Source organism: Apis mellifera, linkage group LG13 (genome assembly GCF_003254395.2).
Source record: "Apis mellifera strain DH4 linkage group LG13, Amel_HAv3.1, whole genome shotgun sequence".
Taxonomy (NCBI): domain Eukaryota; kingdom Metazoa; phylum Arthropoda; class Insecta; order Hymenoptera; family Apidae; genus Apis; species Apis mellifera.
This window is the reverse complement of record NC_037650.1, coordinates 4365351-4386338: the sequence shown is the minus strand read 5'-3', so window position 1 is coordinate 4386338 and position 20988 is coordinate 4365351. Positions and strand designations below refer to the sequence as shown.

At 34.5% G+C, this 20988-nt stretch overlaps 1 protein-coding gene across 7 annotated transcripts; it reads right to left on the bottom strand.

The window, feature by feature from the left end:
- Positions 1 to 25: 25 nt before the first annotated feature.
- LOC726456 (unconventional myosin-Va) lies at positions 26 to 16290 on the bottom strand. Of its 7 annotated transcripts, none has more exons than XM_026444776.1 (22): positions 15738 to 16290; positions 8810 to 9234; positions 8399 to 8699; positions 8010 to 8327; positions 7426 to 7914; positions 7143 to 7349; positions 6931 to 7050; positions 6519 to 6817; positions 5815 to 6433; positions 5519 to 5710; positions 5049 to 5414; positions 4667 to 4966; positions 4476 to 4581; positions 3736 to 3922; positions 3611 to 3637; positions 3171 to 3369; positions 3004 to 3097; positions 2811 to 2867; positions 2395 to 2565; positions 1648 to 2323; positions 1301 to 1583; positions 26 to 1214 (listed from the first exon to the last, which is right to left on the bottom strand). In XM_026444776.1, exons 1-22 carry the CDS (start codon positions 15762 to 15764, stop codon positions 1095 to 1097), a joined length of 5583 nt encoding a protein of 1860 aa, XP_026300561.1. In that variant the 5' UTR covers positions 15765 to 16290; the 3' UTR covers positions 26 to 1094. The 7 variants fall into 7 exon arrangements, with proteins under 7 accessions (XP_026300561.1, XP_026300562.1, XP_026300566.1 ...); XM_026444777.1 differs by having other exon boundaries at positions 3611 to 3634; XM_026444781.1 differs by lacking the exon at positions 15738 to 16290 and adding an exon at positions 15529 to 15544.
- Between the last annotated feature and the right edge of the window lie 4698 nt (positions 16291 to 20988).

Below are 20988 nucleotides of genomic sequence, written 5' to 3'. Positions count from 1 at the left end.
ATTAAATAGTAATAGGACATCAATGTTTTTCATCAACGTTCGTTTTTATTTTCATTGTAGGAACAAATAAATTTGTCACATCGAGTCAAGGTATAATCGTGTAGACAGATGTTTTTTTTTTCTGTACAATTCGGGTTTATAGGAATTTCGTTAGAAATTATTCCATAGAATATATTTGTGAAACGTAAGTACAGATCGATTAACGTAAGAAACAGAATTTAGTTACGTTCTACTAATAAAATGGCACAAAATACAATTGTTTGCACATTTATAAATTATATTATAACAATATTATATACCTCTATCTTTACTCCTTCTTCTATATTGCCCCTAGAGTCTATGGAAATAGACTTCGTAGGCAGATTTCCTCGTATCACAAAATATACAATCTATCCCAACATAACTTTATATCTTGCCTTCCTTTTTTTACATAATAACTTTTACATACTTCCATAAATTTCTTTTCTTACATACATAAAGTTCATGCTTGGAGTTGCAATATTTTATCATAATAACTTTTGATAGACTAACAATACCGAGAAACAACACATTTCTTAAACATTTTTAATCTTGATAACAACGTTTCTGTACTTTATGATACAGAATTCGGCACTTCGTTTCATCGTTTATATTTGCATTCGTATATCTCACTATTCTTGTTGTGTATCCGTACGTCTAACATTTTTATCCAATTCACATGTTATATAAATTGCAAGCTCCAGCAGAGCCTTATCTCAACATCGTTTTTTAAATCTTGACGTACAATCTTTATATAATATTAACGAAAATTGTCACAACGAAATTTTTAATTTAATATTTTTATAGGGAAGAATAGGAATGATGTTTCATAAAATACAAATTACATGAGTAAAAAAAAATATATAAAATGTATCGATGACCCTTCTCGATGCGTTATCTAATTTGACAAAAGTAATGTAAGCCCTTATTATCTGTTTCTTTTTTTTTTCTTTCTTTTTTTCTTTTTTTTCTTTTTTTTTTTTAATAAATAGGCTATATTATTTATTAGGTTGTTACTCAACTAAAAGTTATATGCACAATAGGGTCTCTCTAATTTTTTCCATTTCTATTTTCTATTAAACTTTTTTGAGCATGGGTAAATGAAGTACTTCCGGTATTTCGATATCTTCTAATCGAATATCTGATGGATTGAATGGAAATCTTACTGGATACGAATACATAAGATCCATTAGCAGCTAAAAAATATTTCCAATCAATTATTTTTCTATTAATGTAATTAATAAATCGAAGAATAATATTTAAAGATAAAATTCACACTTACTTGTTCGTTGTTCTCACCACGTTCACTCAATTTAACCTGTACTTTTTTAATGAACGAAACTGGCACACGCGTTTCAAAATCGTCAGCGGGTGTATACAAATTTAAAATTTTGACTATTTGATTCGCAGTTAATTTGTTGCACATTTCGCATACGGAATTTACGTCATCATCTGTTTTACGAGCTTGTAAAAGCTGTGCTGCTTGCACAATAGGCTGAAGCGCTTCAGATGCTGGTTCCAATCTTCGATCTCTTGCCCATTGTTCCAAATGACTTAAATTATATCTACAAAATCAAATAAGAATGATAAAGTAATTACGTTAAATGAATATAGCAAACTTTTACAAACCTTATTTGCATGCCCTTTGTCCAATGACAAAGTTCATTCCTCAGAAGCAAATTATTTAGAGCACTAGCACACATGAAATAAAACAATTGTTTGAAAAGTTGTATAACGATCTCAGAATCAACACCATGATATTGAAGAGTTTTATACACTGATGTGAGTTCATCGAGAAGTTTGTTAAGCTTTTGCTGGGTTGATTCTGGCTCTTCTCCCATAGAAGATGACCTGGGTCTACCAAGTTTATTAGAATTCAAACCAGATATGGCTTCGTGTTCGAGGAGAGCGGGCACTGTTAAAGCCTGAATTCTTTCTTTAAGATTCGTTATAATATTGTTGAAAATCCAGAGCGCTACATTGCTTAACACAACCCTGTATTCGCTTAGGTCGAAATTTCTAAGACACTGTTCATTCTGTCTTGGAGTATTCTCAATTTGGAAAGGTTTGTCTCCGGAATATTGTTTCATACTATGTAACAATCTTAATGTATTACTGAACCAGAGCACACTGGAATCAAAGTCTTCACGTTTCTTAACTACACGTTTTACGGCATTGAGGTAGCCTGTTAACAGCAATCTCACTTTTTCATCATCGTTTATACAGTCTGTATGCCTTATACACATGAAGAGGATATAGGCCGGCAAACCAGGAAGTAACGTCACCGCAACTCTAGGTTTTAAGTCTAGAAAGAATGAAAATGATTTGAGAAATGCTGATAGCATTTAAAAAATGCAAAAAGTTAATTGAATTTACCGATAACAAGGTGACGTATTATTACGTTAATATCTTCTCTTCTAAACTCGAACATGCCCTCATAATCTCTCTCTTTCTTTCGAATTACTGGCAAATTACTTCCATTATCCGCCGTTCCATTGCCAGTAGATATTATTGTGGAATCGTTTACAGATTCTGTAGTATCTGGTACTATAAAACGGATATTAAATGTTTATTGTTCAAATGATTAATTTATTTAAAGTTTATCATCAAAAATAAGACTGAAGAAAATGTGCATAAATTGAAATAATTGAAGGATAAAATAAAAAATACATGTAACAATTATTTTTGATCGTGAACAATGAGTTTCTTTTTAAGTATTTATGTAAATGATAAGAGCCAGGGTGAGTTATGGTTCGCAAAATTCAATGAAAGTAAATCGACCACACACTCACCAGAGCCCCTTAATATATAAGAGCGATCTTTATGTTCCTTAGCATCATCTCCCTCATCTTTGAAAGCATTTAAATATTGCATAATTTTAATACTACATTTTGAATTATTTCTTATTATACGTAATACTTTTTTTTAGAGTGTTAAAACAAAGTAAATTAATTTCGTTTGATTGTATAAATAATCTATACTTACAGCCTGCATCTTTCAAACGTTTTGTAAGTATTTTGCATCGTCTCTTGAACTTTCTACATTCTTCGGCCATTTTATCATATTTTTCTTGCAGTCCCTATATGAAATATTAATTAGTATTAATGTTAAACATTTTATTGATGTTTTATTTTCTGATAAACAATATTTACTAAGTTTTCAGATGTCAGCCTGGCAATTTCGTGTTGCATGTATGCCTCAGTCTGAGTCTGTGGCGATTTACTCAAATTTACAGAAAGTAATTTCTGTTGTTTCTCGATTTCCTCTTGCAATCTATCAATTTCTGCTCGCCATTCATCTCTCTGCAATCTCCATCCTTTCTCTTTCATTTGAAGTTCATCTTCTAATTGCCTTTAAATAGACATATGTAAAAAAAAATCATTTTTAAAAAGATCAATTTTAATCGAAAAGAACTGAAAAAAAAAGCTAGCACTAAATCATAATAAATGAACAATGTATTAGCAATAAATATTATTTAATGCGTTAATAATAAATTTCGCTGATTTGATCCCGAAATTATGAATCGCTATATAAAGATCGCTATATAAAATGGATCGCTGATTAATCACGGCAAAATATCTGCTCAACTCACTCTCTTGAGGCCATTGTTTTAAGTCTACTGAAAATTGAATTGCATGCACAAACGACAAAACACGATTAGCTGTTTTCCTTCCGTGAAAAGAAAAATCAGAGACAGTTTGAGAAATCTCAAATTACCTGTTAATTTTTTTCTGCGCTTCGAAAGCGAGTACTAATTCTCCATCTTCATTTATTATGTCCACGTCACGACCATAATTTGAACCTAAGCTCTTCATTCTTCGCGTATTATCTGCCAGTACGCTGCGCAATTGAATGCATTCTTCCCGCCTTCTTTCAAGCTCTTCTTGAAGTGCATCGAATTGTCCTAAAATAAAAATTATTCATCGTATTTCTTTTTCTTTTCTTTTTTTTACTTGATTTATATTTCCAAAAATAATATATGATCAAAAACAAAATAAATAAATAAATGAATAAATAAATAAAATGAAAGAGCAAAAAAAAGAACAAATTTTTCCATAAACTTTTTATTGCTTTTATACGTTATAAATAATTAAACATCGAGAGAGGTAAAGCATGTAATATGAACTTTTATTATTAAGGCGAGAGTTGTGCTTTTTTTTTTTTTTATTAACTTTTTTTTTTATTAACGTTGATATACATACGAAGTATATGGATAACAAGAAAAACAAAAGCAAAATTTATGAAGATGTATATTTAAACATCACCATATAAACCAAGCTTTGTGGTTAATACAGTGGAAAATAGAAAAGCAACAGTGAAAAAATTAAACGAACGTAAATATTATATAATATTAACGATAGATTAAATAAACACAAATGAAAAAAAGAAAGCAAATTACAGTAATCGATAAATCATATAATGGATAAACTCTTTAGCTATGTAAATTAATAAGTTACCCATGAGATTCTGCTGCGCTCCTGTTACACCTGCTGAAGTCATACTCTTTCTCAACGAACCTAAATCTTTCTTCAATTGAGCATTCTCCATTTCCAATTCTTGAAGCTAATAAAATCAAAAAAAAAATATTTATTTCAATATCAGCATTTGTGATCTACTAACCAATATATATATTGGTATATAAAATTACCCTAAATGTATCTTGCATCCTAGAAGTTTCTTCAGGGCTATCACGTTCCAAATCTTCTACCATCCTGATCAATCTTCCTTTCTCCTTCTCAACGTCCTTCAATTTTTGTTGTAATTTTAAGACCAGTCCGATATCTACCGGTGCATGTGTCGGTCCATTTGTTTCAGACGGTGATTTATTCGCTTGAACTTCCCCATCGGGAGGACTGTCCGATCTCTGTTGATTCCAATCGATCGTTTCCAATCGTGAATAAGGAGCGGAAGAAGAGGCGGTAGATCTTACCGATCCGTAACCCAAATCCTTCGAAAAAATAATGTAAAACGTTGAAACATTAGGAAGTAAAATAAATCTCGATAAAAATATATAATAAAAATAATTTTACAATGTTTTGATCGTCTTGTGGAAGCTCCGTAGATCCGACGATTTGCCCACTGCTGCTGGAAGCATTACTAAGAGAACGAGAATGCGCAGGTACATGCATAGCAAGTTTCTGCTCCAACATTTCCGCGTGTTGTTCCAATTCGTGATATTCCTTCAATAATTTTTGATAAGCGCCACGATCCTGATCTTGATCCAGCAGGAGAAGATCTTTCTCTTGTTCCAAACGATGCTTCAAATCCTCCTCAACACCGCGTTGATTGTTCTTCAACTTTTCAGTAGCTATCGACAATTCTTTTCGTAACTTTTCAATCTCGTTTTGAAGCTCTATATTTTGTTGTTCTTTTTCTTGGACATTTCTCTCTTTGTCCTATACAGAATAAAATAAAATAAAATAAAAATTTAGATTTTTCTTTTCTTTTCTTTTTGTTTTTTTATACAATTTTTCTGAAAAAGATTTTCCAACAAAAATACCTGTAATATATCCATCTTTTCATCTCTTTCAACTTTCACTATATTCTTTATTTTTTCTAATTCTTTCTCCTTCTCCACCAATATAACGTTTAATTTCTTATTTTCCGCATCTACGGATTTCAATCCTTCGAGTTTGTGTTTCAAATCTATCATTTCGTTTTGAAGATTTTTCAATACATGATTCTCCTTCGTCTAAAAAAAGGAAAAAGAACAGATCCAAACATTTCATTTCAAGCATCGAGATACCGATATATATGTATCTTTAAATTCTTAAATAACGAACGATTAAAACATACAAGTTCAGTGATCTTTTCCTGCAACGTCATGATCTTCTTCTCCAATCCCTTATTGAGAGATTTCACGTGTTCCACGCTCCTCGCCTCAGCCTTCAATCTCTTGAACACTTTTTTCGCCAAATACCTCCTTACGTAAGACTGGACTATAACAATATTTCTCAATTTCTTCTTGCACGCCATCCTTATGAGATATCCCCTGGCGAATCTTTGAATCACGATTGCCGCGGCATTGTCCTTCATCCGTTCGTACCTTTCTCGCGCCATTTTTCCTCTCCCGTATATCTGAATACCGAGAATTGTGCGCTTTATCTGAAGGTAACGGCGCCTCTTCAGCCAACCTTTGACGCGAGCCTGAATTTTTATCGCTGCCCTTTCTTCCCTCACGGCTTGAGCCTTCTGCCTCGCGATGTAACCCCTGCCGTACCTCTGAAGACCGAGCACAGCCCGCCGAATCTTCTTGTACCTGCTACGACAGATCAACCCGCGCACCGTTTTCTGGATCATGATGCAAGCGTCTCGCTGCCGTTCAGCCCGTAATTTTTCCAAATAAGCCACTTGGCCAGCGCGAAAAAGAACCTTCGTCTTACCGAATTTAAACTTATCATCGTCCTTGATGTACCTGATGTAAGAAATTTTGTACTCGATCGAGATCGGACAGGAAAATAAATAATAATATATACGAGGAGAAGATAAGGGCGACGAACCTTCCCAATATACGACGGGATGTCTCTTTGAGATCGTCACGTCGTATATCCTTGAACTTGCACAGGCATCTGTATCTGAGAAAGAATTCGTTATACGTTCTTTGACTGGGGAAACCAGCCGCCGATATTCTAATTGTCTCGAGAACTCCGCAAGCTCGTAATTGTTGCACAGCGCGGACCGGATTGTATTCGAAAGCTTCCTTCGAATCGTTCGGCTTGATGCAGCGCACATAGTGCGGAGTGGTCGCGTTCAACGTCGACATCAGCATGTTTAACGAGTCACGGAATTGCGAGCCCACCTGAAAATTTCGTACAAATTTTATATTTGTTAATTGGTTAAAATAATTAACCAGGGATTTGCGATTGAAATTCTTTTTCTTTCTCTCTCTCTCTACCTCCTCGTTAAACTTACCGTTTTTTTATTTTGCTTAGGCGTGCTTAATACCGGCTTTTGAGCGGATACTTTTACTCTCACGTTCGGCACTACAAGCTTCGGATCCTCGTCGCTGAACAATTTCTTCAATAATTTATTCTGAAAGGAATAACGAGGGAAAATGTATAATAAGAAACGTGTCCCAACAATTTCTCTTCGTAAAAGTCATTTATGCACATCGTTTTACGTACATCTCCGTTTCGCAGCACGTCGACCTGTTCCTCGATAACGGTGTCTCTGTTTTTCTCCAAAAAACCGGTCGCTTCGTATTGCACGCGATCGGCAAAATGATGAATCAAGAAGGAGGAGGTGCCGAATCGTGGCTTCTCGAAGTGTTTCGACTTTCCACACTTGGAGTACAGTTTCTCCGCCCACGAGTTATCCGAGCCTTTCGGCATCTGCGGATATACAATAATTGACGCGTTATAAAATAAAAATCACGGAGCGATCGCTCGGAGAAAATTATTTTTTTACCCTGCACTCTTCGTCCAACAGATCGAGGATGCCCAGTTTCGTCTCGATAAGATCGATACACGGTTGATTGTCATAGAAGTCTATGAAAGTCCACTCGATCTCCTCCCTGAAATATTCCTCCTGCTCTAACTTGAACACGTGTTGATTGAACTGTTGTTGCAGCTTCTCGTTCGCGTAATTTATACAGAATTGTTCGAACGAGTTCACCTCGAACGTCTCGAAGCCGTAAATATCGAGAACACCGATGAAACATTGGGGTTTGTTCTGCGATTGGAGGGAATTATTGATACCGGTCACGATCCAGTTGAACAATTCCGCGTAAATGTGCTTGGCCAGCGCGTCTCTGGCGCCGATCGCCTGTTCCACGTTCATCGGTTTCAAGAACACCTCCCTCATCGACACGATTTTCCTATGGCACAGCCATTTCCTCATCGCGTTCACATCGGTGCCCAACAACTCGCACATCGTTAAAAGATGTTTGTCCGCGGGCTAAAAAGAAGAAGAGGAAGAAAAAGAGACGACAATAAGCCATGTACAATAAGTCGAGTGGAAATCTTATCCATCGAGATGATATAGATATTTACGTGAATATAACTGGTCTCGGTGTCGCTTTCGTTGTTCAACGTTTGGTTATCACAATTCCCTATATTCACGTTCCCTAAATGTATTATAGCCGCGAGAATACGAAGCATGTCGTCCTGTTGTTTGGACGAAAATCCGAGCATGGTGAGGGCGGTTATCGTCTCGTCGAAACACACCAAGTCGTCCACGCCATCGATGAAAGGATTGTTTCCTTGATTCAGATAGTGGAACTTATTCTGATGGCCTAAATGCAAGTGTGGAAGCCGCGCTGCGGCCGCGCACATTTGATAAAATATATGATAATTCCTTTCCTCGTGCGTCTGGAAAATTAATCTAGTCTACATTTCACCCATTTCCATTCCAATTCTAATTCAACAATTAATCGGCATACCTGAAACACGACTCTCGACTTTTCGAGCAGATACGTTCTCATACTGGCCCCTGTGATGTGATAGTACTTGTTAAATTGAATCTCGATGAACTTGCCGAATCTCGACGAATTGTCGTTTCTCGTCGTCTTCGCGTTGCCGATGGCTTCCATGATCGGCAAAGAGGCAAGAACTTTCTTTTCCACTTGGGTCTCGGTCGTGGAACCGCCGACAGTGGCGAAATATCGCATCGTATATTTCGCGGACACCGTTTTCCCGGCCCCAGATTCTCCAGAAACGATGATGGATTGATCGTGCCCTTCCCTGCGCAAAATTTACCACGCAAATATCTCCCTCTTAGAAATCTCATCGAGAACAATCGCACAGATGTTTGTACGACATCTAAGAAAAATTTATAATAATTTGCTTCGAACCTTTCCAACTTCGTGTAAGCTTCTTCTGCGACGGCGAATATGTGGGGCTCCAAATCGCCCATCGCCTGCCCCCTGTACGCCCATATCGTGTCGTTCCCGTAAATCGGCAGTTCATTGTAAGGGTTGAAAGCGACCAGAACGATACCGCAATACGTGTAAATACAGTGCCGTTGGAAACGTATCTGAAGATTGTAGAGGACAGCTGGCTCGTGAAGGAACGACAACGATGTCAAATTGTTCTCCCCTATCAGTATATCGGGATTCCTCAACGGTGGCAAATCGGTATCCGATTTTATCTCCAAGATTTTCGTTTGACTCGACTCGTCCGTGCGAACTTTCAAACTTGGCTGGTTTAATTTATAATCCTCCAACAGCACCGCGCCTTCCCAAACTTTTTCCGGATGTGGTACCCATACTCTACCACCCTGAAGAACACACAATTTTTTTTCTCCTTTGAATTATTATATTCACTTTTTCTTTCTTTCTTTCTTTCTTTCTTTTTTTTTTCTTTTTCCATTCTCATTAAGGTCAAGTCAATTATATATCAACCGAGGATATACCTCGCGAATTGTTACACCGATATAAAAGTTTGAAAAATATTATCATAGACGTTTCATAAACTTAAGTTTTACGGTTTAACAAGGAAGCATATATCGCCTCGAGATATGCTAGGTCCAAGTAGGTAAATTTTTCTCTTTCTTTCTTTCTCTTTCTCGTACGAACACGAACGAGCTAGCGCGAGTTAATTACTTAGCGTCTTTTAATTTTCCTTCTTTTCAAAAGATGACCCGTTTTCCCCTTTCCGCGAGTAGTACGTATGAAAATGAGGTCGGTAATATGGCATATCGATTTCGACGCCGAATGCGCCAAATCGGGATTGGTTATCGCGTTAGAACTGTCATTACGCTTTTATCGCGAATATCGCTTCCATAATATTAAAAAAAAAAAAAAAAAAAAAAAAAAGAAGGAGCATGGCGAATATAATAATTACGAAACTACTATGACAGGTTAAAAAAAAAGTCTTCAAAGAAATATTTCAAAAGGCGATGCGAAATATTTCAAGAATACGATCTTTTTTTCTTCTTTCCAAAAGATGAAGAAATACACGTAACGGTATTGAAACGAACGTGATTGTCTCAAGATTATACAAATGAGAGACAAAATGTACTGTTATCGAGCAAAGTGTAAAGACGGAAAAAGGATTACGTGATCTGAAGAAATATTAAGCAACGGTATATAAGTTCACTGCCTTCTTCAACTTCTTTGTATTTTTTTATCATTGTAATTGAAAGCTGCTTCGAAGGCGACAAAATGTTTTTATATAACAGGACAGTGATACTCGGTAAATTCAGTAAATTCAGTAATCTTTGAATTAATTATGTACTGAAGAAATGAAAAGTAATTGTGAACAATTAGATCTCGATCATTTACGCGAAACGTTGTTTGAAAAATAATGTTTGATCGAAGAAAGGAGATAAAAAAAAAGATTCTAGGATCTTTTAATATATATTAAAAATTGCATCGATATTCTAATTAAGAACAATTTACAATATAATATTTCAGCGTAAGCTATCTCTATCAAAAAGCTATAATAAAGCCAATAATTACAACTTTCTCAACAACAAAGTGGAATACTTTTCCTTCCATGAAATTATCAACGGAACGATTAACCTCGAAATTGTGAACATCACCGTATTTAGATGTTCAACCGTAAAACGCGCTAGCTATAATTTAACAACGAATACGAATGCTACGTCGCGTTTAATATAATTATTTTATTTTTCCGTTTTTGAGGTTAGTCGATTGCGATCTTACGATCTGACGTTGCGATCTTAAATTACACAATTTTTCGAATTAACCGCATTAAACGAATCTTCGCAAATCAATTATATATAATTAATAAATAAACACTTTATCTACGAATATTAATAATCCGCAACATACGAATAAAATCAGAACGAAGAAGATATTCGAAAAACATTTGTATAACGTTGTTATCAAAAGGGAAATATTGATCGATAAAAATTGACCGATTAACCCTCTTCGCCATACGCGAATTCACACGTATTTTAGAAATCCACTCCGCTGTTTGCTTTTCGAAGAGTGAGCGGCCGATGATTCGCAAAAAGATCCTATCACTTTAATCCGAAATAAATTCTATCCTTTCTCTTCGAATAAACGTTCGATTCGGTTGACTTGGTTCAAGCGTATCGCGATTCCCATGCTTTCTACGTTACGTACCAAATAACGATTACTCTCAGAAGTGTGTTTTACCCGCGCAAAGGGAAAAGAAAAAGTAAAATCCTGCACGGGGTTCCCACGCAGCTTGTTAATTGAAAAGGTGGACGGAGTGAGAGAGCGAGCTGCTGGTGCACGCGGTTGAATCGCTAAATTCGAAGATGATAATACACTTTCCTCTCTTTTTTTTTTCGAATTAATTAACGTTCCCTCGACTTCTCTCGCACAGTTCTTCGTTAATTATTATATAACCCCGTAATTAGATAGGCAAATTCTTCGTTCATTGAATATTTCGTGCTCGATTAATATCTTTTCTTCTTTTTCCATATCAAGAAATATATGTAGAATTGACGAAAAGAGTAGTGGTGTCGTATTGCACAGATATAAGGGAAGCTTTGGCGCCTGTAAATGCACCAATCTATTCGTATGTTGTGTCTGAACTTTGCCAACCGACTACTGATCTATGGCTTCTGTCGCGTTCCACCTTCACGATTCAATATTCGTGGCGAATTTTTATCATATATTGTAAAAAAGAAAAAAGAAAAACATCTTCGATATCATATTAACAATGAATTAAAAAAATAACGAAACGTATTTAAGTAGTTGATAATCGTAACAACGATCCAAAGAATGATTGTAAGAGTTGTTTACATTGTTATTTATTTATTTATTTATATGAAATTAAAAATTCCACGCCGACACTATTTCAATATCGAATTTATATATATATATATATATATATATATATATTCATGTAAATGAAGAAAACGGAAGATAAAAAGGCCTATAATCTTATCTACCGCGGCGAAACCACTCCAGGATGAATCATTTCGCGAGTACTCCCACAAAATATTATACAAACAGATATAACGATGACGGGAAGGGAAATTCATCGAATTGAAAACGTGAAAGAATCTGTTGCACGCGCATCTCGAATTGTTCTGTTCGTTTATTGATCAAAATGAAAGCTAAGGACACGGCTGAAACCTTTCTCTTGAAATTAAGACCGTAACGTAATAAAGTAACACAATTGGTATAAACATGCGTTGGTAATGCATATATGCTTAAAATTGCAACGCGTCGTATTCCATTCCAGCCTTGGTTCCCAACATAATTTATGATCGCACGTTTCGTTTGTTCGACATGCTTCGTGTAACCACTTTACCGTCGTTTTTAATATAATATATTTGCCGATGCTTGCCCTTTAACTATCTGTGCCATCTGTGCATAAAACAATAATGAACTTTAACATTTCAAGAGTGAAGAGTGGTAAATTTCAGTTAGAAAAGATACAAATATCAAATATTATTTTTCCAATCTATTCCATTTAACTTTTAACGTTAATAACGTTGGGTTTTCGAGAGAAAACACAGTTAAAAAAAAAAAAAAAAAAAGGAAAAAAGATTTGGAGGGAAATGGTTGGCCATGGATTCTGTTGCCAAGGCTTAACCGCTATTACGATTCGAGCAGTGAATTTAAAGTGCATTTAGAGCATCACTTGCTACACTTGGAAACCGCTTGACGTCGCGTCGTGTTTGTCGTCGCAAGATCGATCGTCGTAGGCTCCTGAGAAAGGTGGCGGGTTCTCCGTTATTGAGAATAACCGGGTCAAGTTTCCCGCCCACGTATATTTTTTACCACGTGCACGCGTCGAAATTGGCATCCCCCATCACATGTGCCCTCAAATGCGGTTTCCCTTTCAGTCGACTAACACAAAGTTTATCAAAGTCCATTGTTATTTTTCAAATGCATCGCAACAAAATCAATTATGAAGTTGGAGTTGCTATGAATTTAAATCCATAGATGAATGGAGGTTTCCGGCGAGCTAAGTTTACAAGCGTGAGAACACGAGAGCTTATGCATACTTTCATCCTCATTGAGTAAGATCGCGAGATGCCTTCGTGGGAGATTGCCACGAGGAATCTTCCTTTCCTTTCCTCCTTTTTTCTCTTTTCCCTTTTCACGGAGACTGCACAAAGGACAATCGTGACATCGCGTTTGAACCAACCGCGATTATTAAATTATTGTGTCGAGCTCGTCCTGCAGATTAAACTTCATTAAAATCGAAACGGCAACGTCATTTTTTTTGAAGAATGGAGAAAACGCGCGTGGAAAAAAAGATATTCCCTCGTAGAAAAACGTAACATCCGGAATAAAATAACTCTGGCCGGCCGTCGTCGACGAAAACGATGACGAATCTCGAAAGAAATCCTCCTTGACCTTTCGTCGGGATAAAATCTCCAACGCTAAATGGAATTTACGACAAGTAACCTCCGCCGTTTCCTCGTGGCAGACGAGAAGAAGCGAGGAGAACGACCTATTCCAAGACGCGTTTGCTTTTCTGTGTCCCGGGAGAAAGGGAACAGCTTGCTCGCAAGCGAAGTCTGGCGATCACGTTCTTCGAACTGATCGTGCGAGCAACAGTTTTCGAATAGGGTTAGGCCTCTTAAATGTGAAGGTGCGATCGGAGGGGGCTACGATTCGTGTTTCAATCGTGTTGCATAATTGTAATTTCGTTATTTCCTTGTGAAGCTCGAAACCGGCTAGAATAATATCTGGACGACGACAGGTTTATTTTTATTATTCGGGCTCGCCTGTCACGTATATGCACGGACTTCTATATACACGTTTCGAAACTGGTTCGTAAAATGTTTTTTTTATTGTGTTATATAACACCGATTATCGAAAAGAATTATCATTGCGAGATCATCGTTGAGAAAAAGCAATGCACGATTTTTGCATTTCTCGATTCCCATAAAATTCGCGAAGGATGATTTCTAAATCAATACAGGCGATTGCAATGGCTGTTTGTCCCTGACTTTTACAAATAACTATACAACAGATGTAATAATACCCGTTAACCATTACGGGTATATTTTATTCCACGTTTATTCTACTTTTAGTAAATAGTGTCGTTAAAGAAGCAATATCGTTTGAGAAACGACAAAAATTGTTATACGACCTCGGACAAACCCTCGTATAGTTCACTTGACCAAGGCAATAAATCAGCCAAGATGGAGAGAGCCACGGTACGACCTTAAAGGGGCAGGTTCGAGTTGGATTAAACTCTCCTTCTCGTCGACAACGAGCGTATATTCCTTTTACATTCGTGCATTTTCAATCGTTCTCACAGTACAGATGTAACATTTTTCGAAGAATATTGTTAAGTTGAAGCGTCGCGTCTTAATCTTCATTCGTTTTTTCTTTTTTATATAATTCCGTTTTCAGATGTTGTATTTGGAAGGTTTATTAATTACGAAATTACGTATCAACTTGGTGAAAAATGTTGTTTCCAATGATTCGATATCGGAGGATATCAGTGATTTTAATAGATCAACGTTAGAGACTTCGGTATTTCATGTTTAGAGATATCGAATGCTTTCGACGCAATAAGTGTCATTGTCAAGAAACACTTCATTTATACACAATAATTGTTATCGTGGCCGTCAACCTACTTGTGATCGCAGCACCTGGTTTTAAAGTGAAATTTAGGTCTTGAGCCTCCAACCATCCGCACGGCAATTATTGATTTTTGTTTTGAAAAGATGTTCGTTTAGATTTTAAACATGTTCGTCCCCTGTATTCTCTGATTGCTTTCCGTTATGAGTCAGAATTACAACTGACATGTGATTTAAATAGCAGAGGATTTTCACCTCTTCTTGTAAACATAAAGAAAGTATAGTCAAAGACTTGAAGACACTTGTGTAAAAATCCAAAGAAATGAATATCTTCCGTGAAAGTGGCTAATAAGCATAGTTTGGGAAAGACACCTTTTGCTCGAATCAATGATGCGTACTATCCTTCAATTAATTGAGAGCGATATATTGTCTATAATTTTCTCAAATAATTAATTTTCTATTCATTGTGTGCATCGGCGATGGAAAAAAAAAAAAAAAGAAAGAAAGAAAGTTATCTTCAATTTTCAAAAATAAATCTCATTCCTTCGTTTCAAAATTTAACGATTGTGCTTTAAAGTTTTCTGAACGTAAAAATCGATATTGCGTTCACGCGTACGTAAATTCATATAATAAATTTAAACAGAAATATAATAATGTAATAAACAAATCGAAAATCATGGCCAATTCACTGTTGGTGTCAGCTGTTTATTCGAAAACGAGAATCAATACTAATAATTTGAATCGAAAAAAAAAAAAAAAAAGAATGAAAGTATTTGCTTCTTTTAAAACGTTGATAACTTCAAGAAAGAATTTCACATATGTTTATACAAACGTATTCTACTACACCCAAGTATTTACCCAAGAAACTCTGTTTCTTTGTTTGACGACAGCAAATTCTTTCTCTCGGAATTTCAAAAAGAATATGCAAATATCAGGATGAACTCTGCACAATGATACAAAATTATACATTAGTAATGAAAACATCTGCAAACTACATTTGAGATTAAAGTTTATTAATTTCGACAAACGTAATGACGTAACGAATTCTCATTTTTTTTAAAAGAATAGATAGATCTGACTTACGATATTTGCGATACACAAATCCAAGGTAAAATAATATTTCTTGCGATGTTCGATGGAAGAAACCCTTCACTTCTAACTTTTTAAATGAAATTTCACGAAATGGCAATTCGAAATGTCAACAGGCAAACTGGTCGCAATGTTACTAAACTAGTTGCCATCGCAGAACTGGATCGGAGTAAATACCTGCGATGGTCTAAACTGGTTCGTACCTTCACGTATAATTCCCTCGTAGTCATCGTTGTTGGTCCAGGTGCTCACCTGGGTCAGGTCAGGTACAAGCGAGAAAAGCAGCACCCACAGGCACACACGATTTCACTCACACACTCACACTTAGCACAGATAAGAATACCTACGACATTTGTCGTCCAATTAAAAGTTATACGCGCACTACAAGCACAATGATTTTCCTTCGACTGTAAGATACATTTTGATGTCACCTGAGGTGCGGTCACGGCATGTTTCTGTTTTTATTTTTTCCTTCTTATTCTCTGCTCCTCTCTTCCTTTCGTTTCGTTCAGCAATCCTAACGAAAATCGACGTATCACCGATACAACAACGAGACTCGCGCACACTGTTTTAACAGTTTCCAATTCTACGATATTGCCCCTATCGTTTTTTAGTTTTTCCGTACAAATCATCGACAATGGACCAATAGAAAATGAATTTTCGCGAAGGCCGTACTTCCACGTAAACGTCGCACGACGGCACTGCCACCAGCTGGTTCGTTATCGGGTTTAGATTCGGCGCCCCTCTACGTCACCTTGCACGACAACTATCCTTCGGCTCTCGAGCTGAGTAACCTTTTCTTTCCTTGTTTTTCACATGTGTACTATCTTTTGCCATCTCTCTTCAACGATCGATATTCGACTTTAACGCCATCTCGCAGACAAATCGAGAAACTAGATGCGGATTTGTTTATCTTATATCGGTAAATTATTATATTTCTATAAATATGCAAACATGTTAAATTTATTTATCTTTTATTATAAAGTCGTATCATTAAATAAATAAATTTTAAAGCGAATGAAATTAAAATTAAAAAAAAAATAATAAAATATTTATATAATGATTTTTATTAGTTATAAACAATTACTAATTAGCTCCTTCGATAAGTTATCGGTATTGTAGATAAATAAAAATCATTAATAATATTTTCATTGTTTTTGAAAAATATCTTTAACTTTAAGTTTGTTTTCAATATTCGTATTTAAAAATGTAGCATATAAATAAATTGTAAAAATTTTGTTTCAAATATTTTATAAAAATATTCTAAACTATCCAAATATTATAAAATAAAAATTTCTACTTATATTCGAAGAAAAACAAATTGAAGATATTATTAATTTAAAATTACACGTTCGCAGCCAATCAGCTCATATTATTTGATACATAATTTATAATAATATAATGGATAATACAACTATACAGTGATATGATTATAAATTGTATATCAAATAATAATGATTGCCCAGGTCTCACCTCGTGGAGGTTGCTGCGTATTGGAGACCTATCCCTATCCACGTCCCATCCACCCTCCTTTTACGAAAAAAATTTATTTATTTTCAAATGAATTCTCCTTTTGGTATACATTTGCAAAATGTTCAATTCTTTGATCATTGTGCAAAATAAATAACAAAAGGAGTTATTAAGAAAAACGCGACGCGAGAAGCTAAATCTGAAAATAAAATTTAAATTAAATCATAAAATAATTGCATAAGCCAAAGCATCCCACAAAGCATACTACTTTATCTACGTAAACTACTTTTAATTAACATGCATTACAAAACATGCAGCTTAAACATGCACACACCAAACTACAAAGCATCTTAAAAATATTCTTTATCTTAATTTTACTTATAACTAGGAACTTAATTTAACTTATAACTACCCTCCCCATTATAAATTTAACTTAATCTATTAGTCTCTTCTTATTAAAACTGTTGGTTTTCATAAATTTATATAAATATCTATAATATGAAGGGAATAAAGAAAGGGGATATTGTAGAGAATGAATATATATTACCTTGATTATATTTTTGATGTACTTTGAAATACTTATACCTTTTTCCTGAAAAATTTTATAAAAATTTCTGAAACAGACTTAAAACAATTTACACAACATGTTACATAACATATTTACAAAATTTGCCCAATAAAAATTTATATAATAATAATAATAAAAAAGGATACTATACACATTACTATATACACTCTGCTTAAATATACACCAAAATTATTATACCAATATATATATATATTATACCAATATTATAAATAGTATACCAATTAAAGATTACAAATTTTTCAGCCCTATCTACACATATAAGAATATGTTAAACTAAAGAATCTAAATTTGACAAAAAAAAAAGGATATTCTATGTATGGATTCTTTTTCCATTAATCACATTCTTCTTAAAATAAATTCATTTGTTTATACTTATGTCCTACCTGTAAAAAAATTTAAATTTGATAAGGGAAAGAGGAAAAGGGATATTGTATGAAAAATGAATCTTCTATTAATCTAATAATGGTTCCTGAAACAAAATTAGAAAGAAAAGAATTAATCAAATTCTATAATATATGTATGATTAATTTTTAACAAATATTTTACTTCTTTTCTACTATACATATCATTTCTTTATCATGATATTTACATATACCTTTTTAAAATAGATGTACCCATATAATAAATACCTTCTAAAAGTTAATAAATCTGTAACAAGCTTCTATATTGGATTAGTGTTTAAACAAAATTTAGACTTGAAATTCTATTATTTTTTTAATATAAAAATTATGAAAATTTAAGATAATTAAAAAGCAATTTCAATTTAAAATTCAATTCAATTCAAAAGTAAAAATTTGAATTTGAATTTAAATTAAAAAAAAAAAAAAAATTGTAACTATTTATTTTAAATACTGAGATGAAAAATCAATTAAAATCAAAATATCCGTTTTGTTTTTAGAAACAACAATTTCCAAGTACATAAAAAAATAAAATTATAATTTTTTAAAATTGTAACTTACTCATGAATGGGCCAAATGTAAATCGACCTGGTATTTCCACATTTTTGAACTCGTAGTCACCCGAATAGCTTTTCTAGCCACTCAAGATGATTCAGGAACGAAAGTATTTCCACAATCTCAGTGGAAGAAATTTAGGGCATTCAATATCCGCAACACTACTTCAATAAACGCGATTATTTAAATGAACGCAACACTACTTTTTAAAACGAATTCAATCGAAATTATTATTTCTGACCAAAGAAAGTTACCATTTAATAAATATAAATAAAATAAATAAAAATAATGAATTTAACCGCAAAAGACATAACTTTTATGATTAAATATTTTACAACAAAGGAAACTGTATAATAATTTATAACAAAAAGAAACCGTAATATTTCATAATTCGCAACACTAATGCAAACGCGATTCTCATTTCAACGCAACACTAATTCAACCCGTTATTAATCAATCGCAACACTAATAAAAAAATCGCGATGCCCACGATGATTATATCAGGATGATGGGCCGGCATGCAAATCGGCCAGACAACAATTACTACATATTACTAAAACGAGCACAGTGACAAAACAGTAACAATGACTTCCCATCCTTTGGACCCAAAAAACAGATCCAAAAGATGAGGAACCATTCGTTGCAGCCCCTCTTCGTGACACTTTGTCGAGGCCTCTTCGGTCTTCCTCCTTCGGGCGCGATGCCCGCTGAAACTTAAAATCTAGGCTCGAGATTCACTAATCGCAAATCAAAAAAAAAAAAAAAAAAAAAAGGACTAAATCGCGAGAGCTAAATGCACATGAAACGACCAACGATCGCTGACGATCGTTCTCCGTTACATGCACAGAATCTCGAGCGTAACGTTCGTTTCGAGACCACTTCTCACGACCGCGACCGCGGAAATTCGAAAAATCGACGAATAAAGCCAAATACGAATGGCATGCTCTATTCGCATATTCCAGCTTCATCCTCTATTTTTCAAATTAAATTTCCTGAAACAGATTGTCACGCGAAAACGCGCCTACCCGACCAGAGACTGTGACAACCTGCCCGGCCCTACCTACTTACGATTAACAGGCACACCAGAGGTATACTACCTATCCTACCTAGCCCTATATTTAAAAAGTATGGCAAAACAGGCATTCCAACACATTCTCTCCACGATCCTCACGCATAACACCCGGGCGCAAAAGCCTACACTGGGGAAAACGTCCCGGGACGCCTCCGACACCCGAGCTTGTAGCATACATCTTTCACACTCTAACTTTACGTACCGTTTTTTCCTGAAATCGACTGACGATGGCTAGCGACCATTGCGTAACAGACAAAAGTGTCCATTTTATAATTGTGAATATTGAAAGAATACGTACATCTTTTCAAAGAAATTAGGTTAATGGATTATGTGATTGTTATTATTATTATTATTATTTCGTATTACTATTATAAGTTAATAGCAGAATCGATAAGATTATCGTTTGTAATCCGCAATTTAATAGCGGAGATAATATTATTTTATTTAATATTGCGCGAATGTTAATTAATAATTATGAATATTTTAATCGTTTCATGTGATTGGATTGGTAGAAACGACGCAATTCCACAGCCTAATCACACACATACACACACAATGTGGAAAATACATCGTGCACGATACACTAACGCATCGTCAGTCGCCGAGAAAATTGTTCATTAGCTTATGATCTATGGTCATCATGCCCATCGCCTTTCTCTCATCCAAGTAGCACCTGGGCACGTGAGTGAGATCCTGGCAATAGGCACGGAAAGGATTAAATCTGAAAATCCTGAGCTAAAAAGATATATTAGTTTTTTTATCTAACGGATTAAAATTGCATTTGCATATTATTATTTTATCAGAAATTTTGATAATTCAAATTTTATAATACTACTTTATTTGATAAATTAATGAAAATTTAATATCAAAAGATTAAAGAAATTGAAATGAATTTGATATGAAATAACAAATAACTCTAAGTCAAATATTAATGGAAAGCCCTCAGGCGATTTCTTCATCAATGCAAATTATTCGAAATTATTAAAGCAATGTTAAAAAAAATCTTGTTGCTTTGATAATCTGAAATCTACCTGTCGCGAAGCGTCCTTCTTGCACATTGAAATTGAATAAATCTTTCACGAAACGGATTAAATTTTGATATTCTCATATCTCTAAATTATATTTAATATAACACGTTTATTTATAATTATAATCATAGATTAAACGTATCGTATCATTATCATTGTTTTATAAATTCTAATTTTTACAGCAACGAAGTCGGAGGGTATCCGATTTCTCTGCTACATGAAACACTTAATCGAAATTATCTCCTCATTTTATTTAAAGACGTACACTTATTTATGAATGTTGCAAATATCCATACTGAATATATTTCGATTTTATAAATAACTTTGGTAAACACATACAAT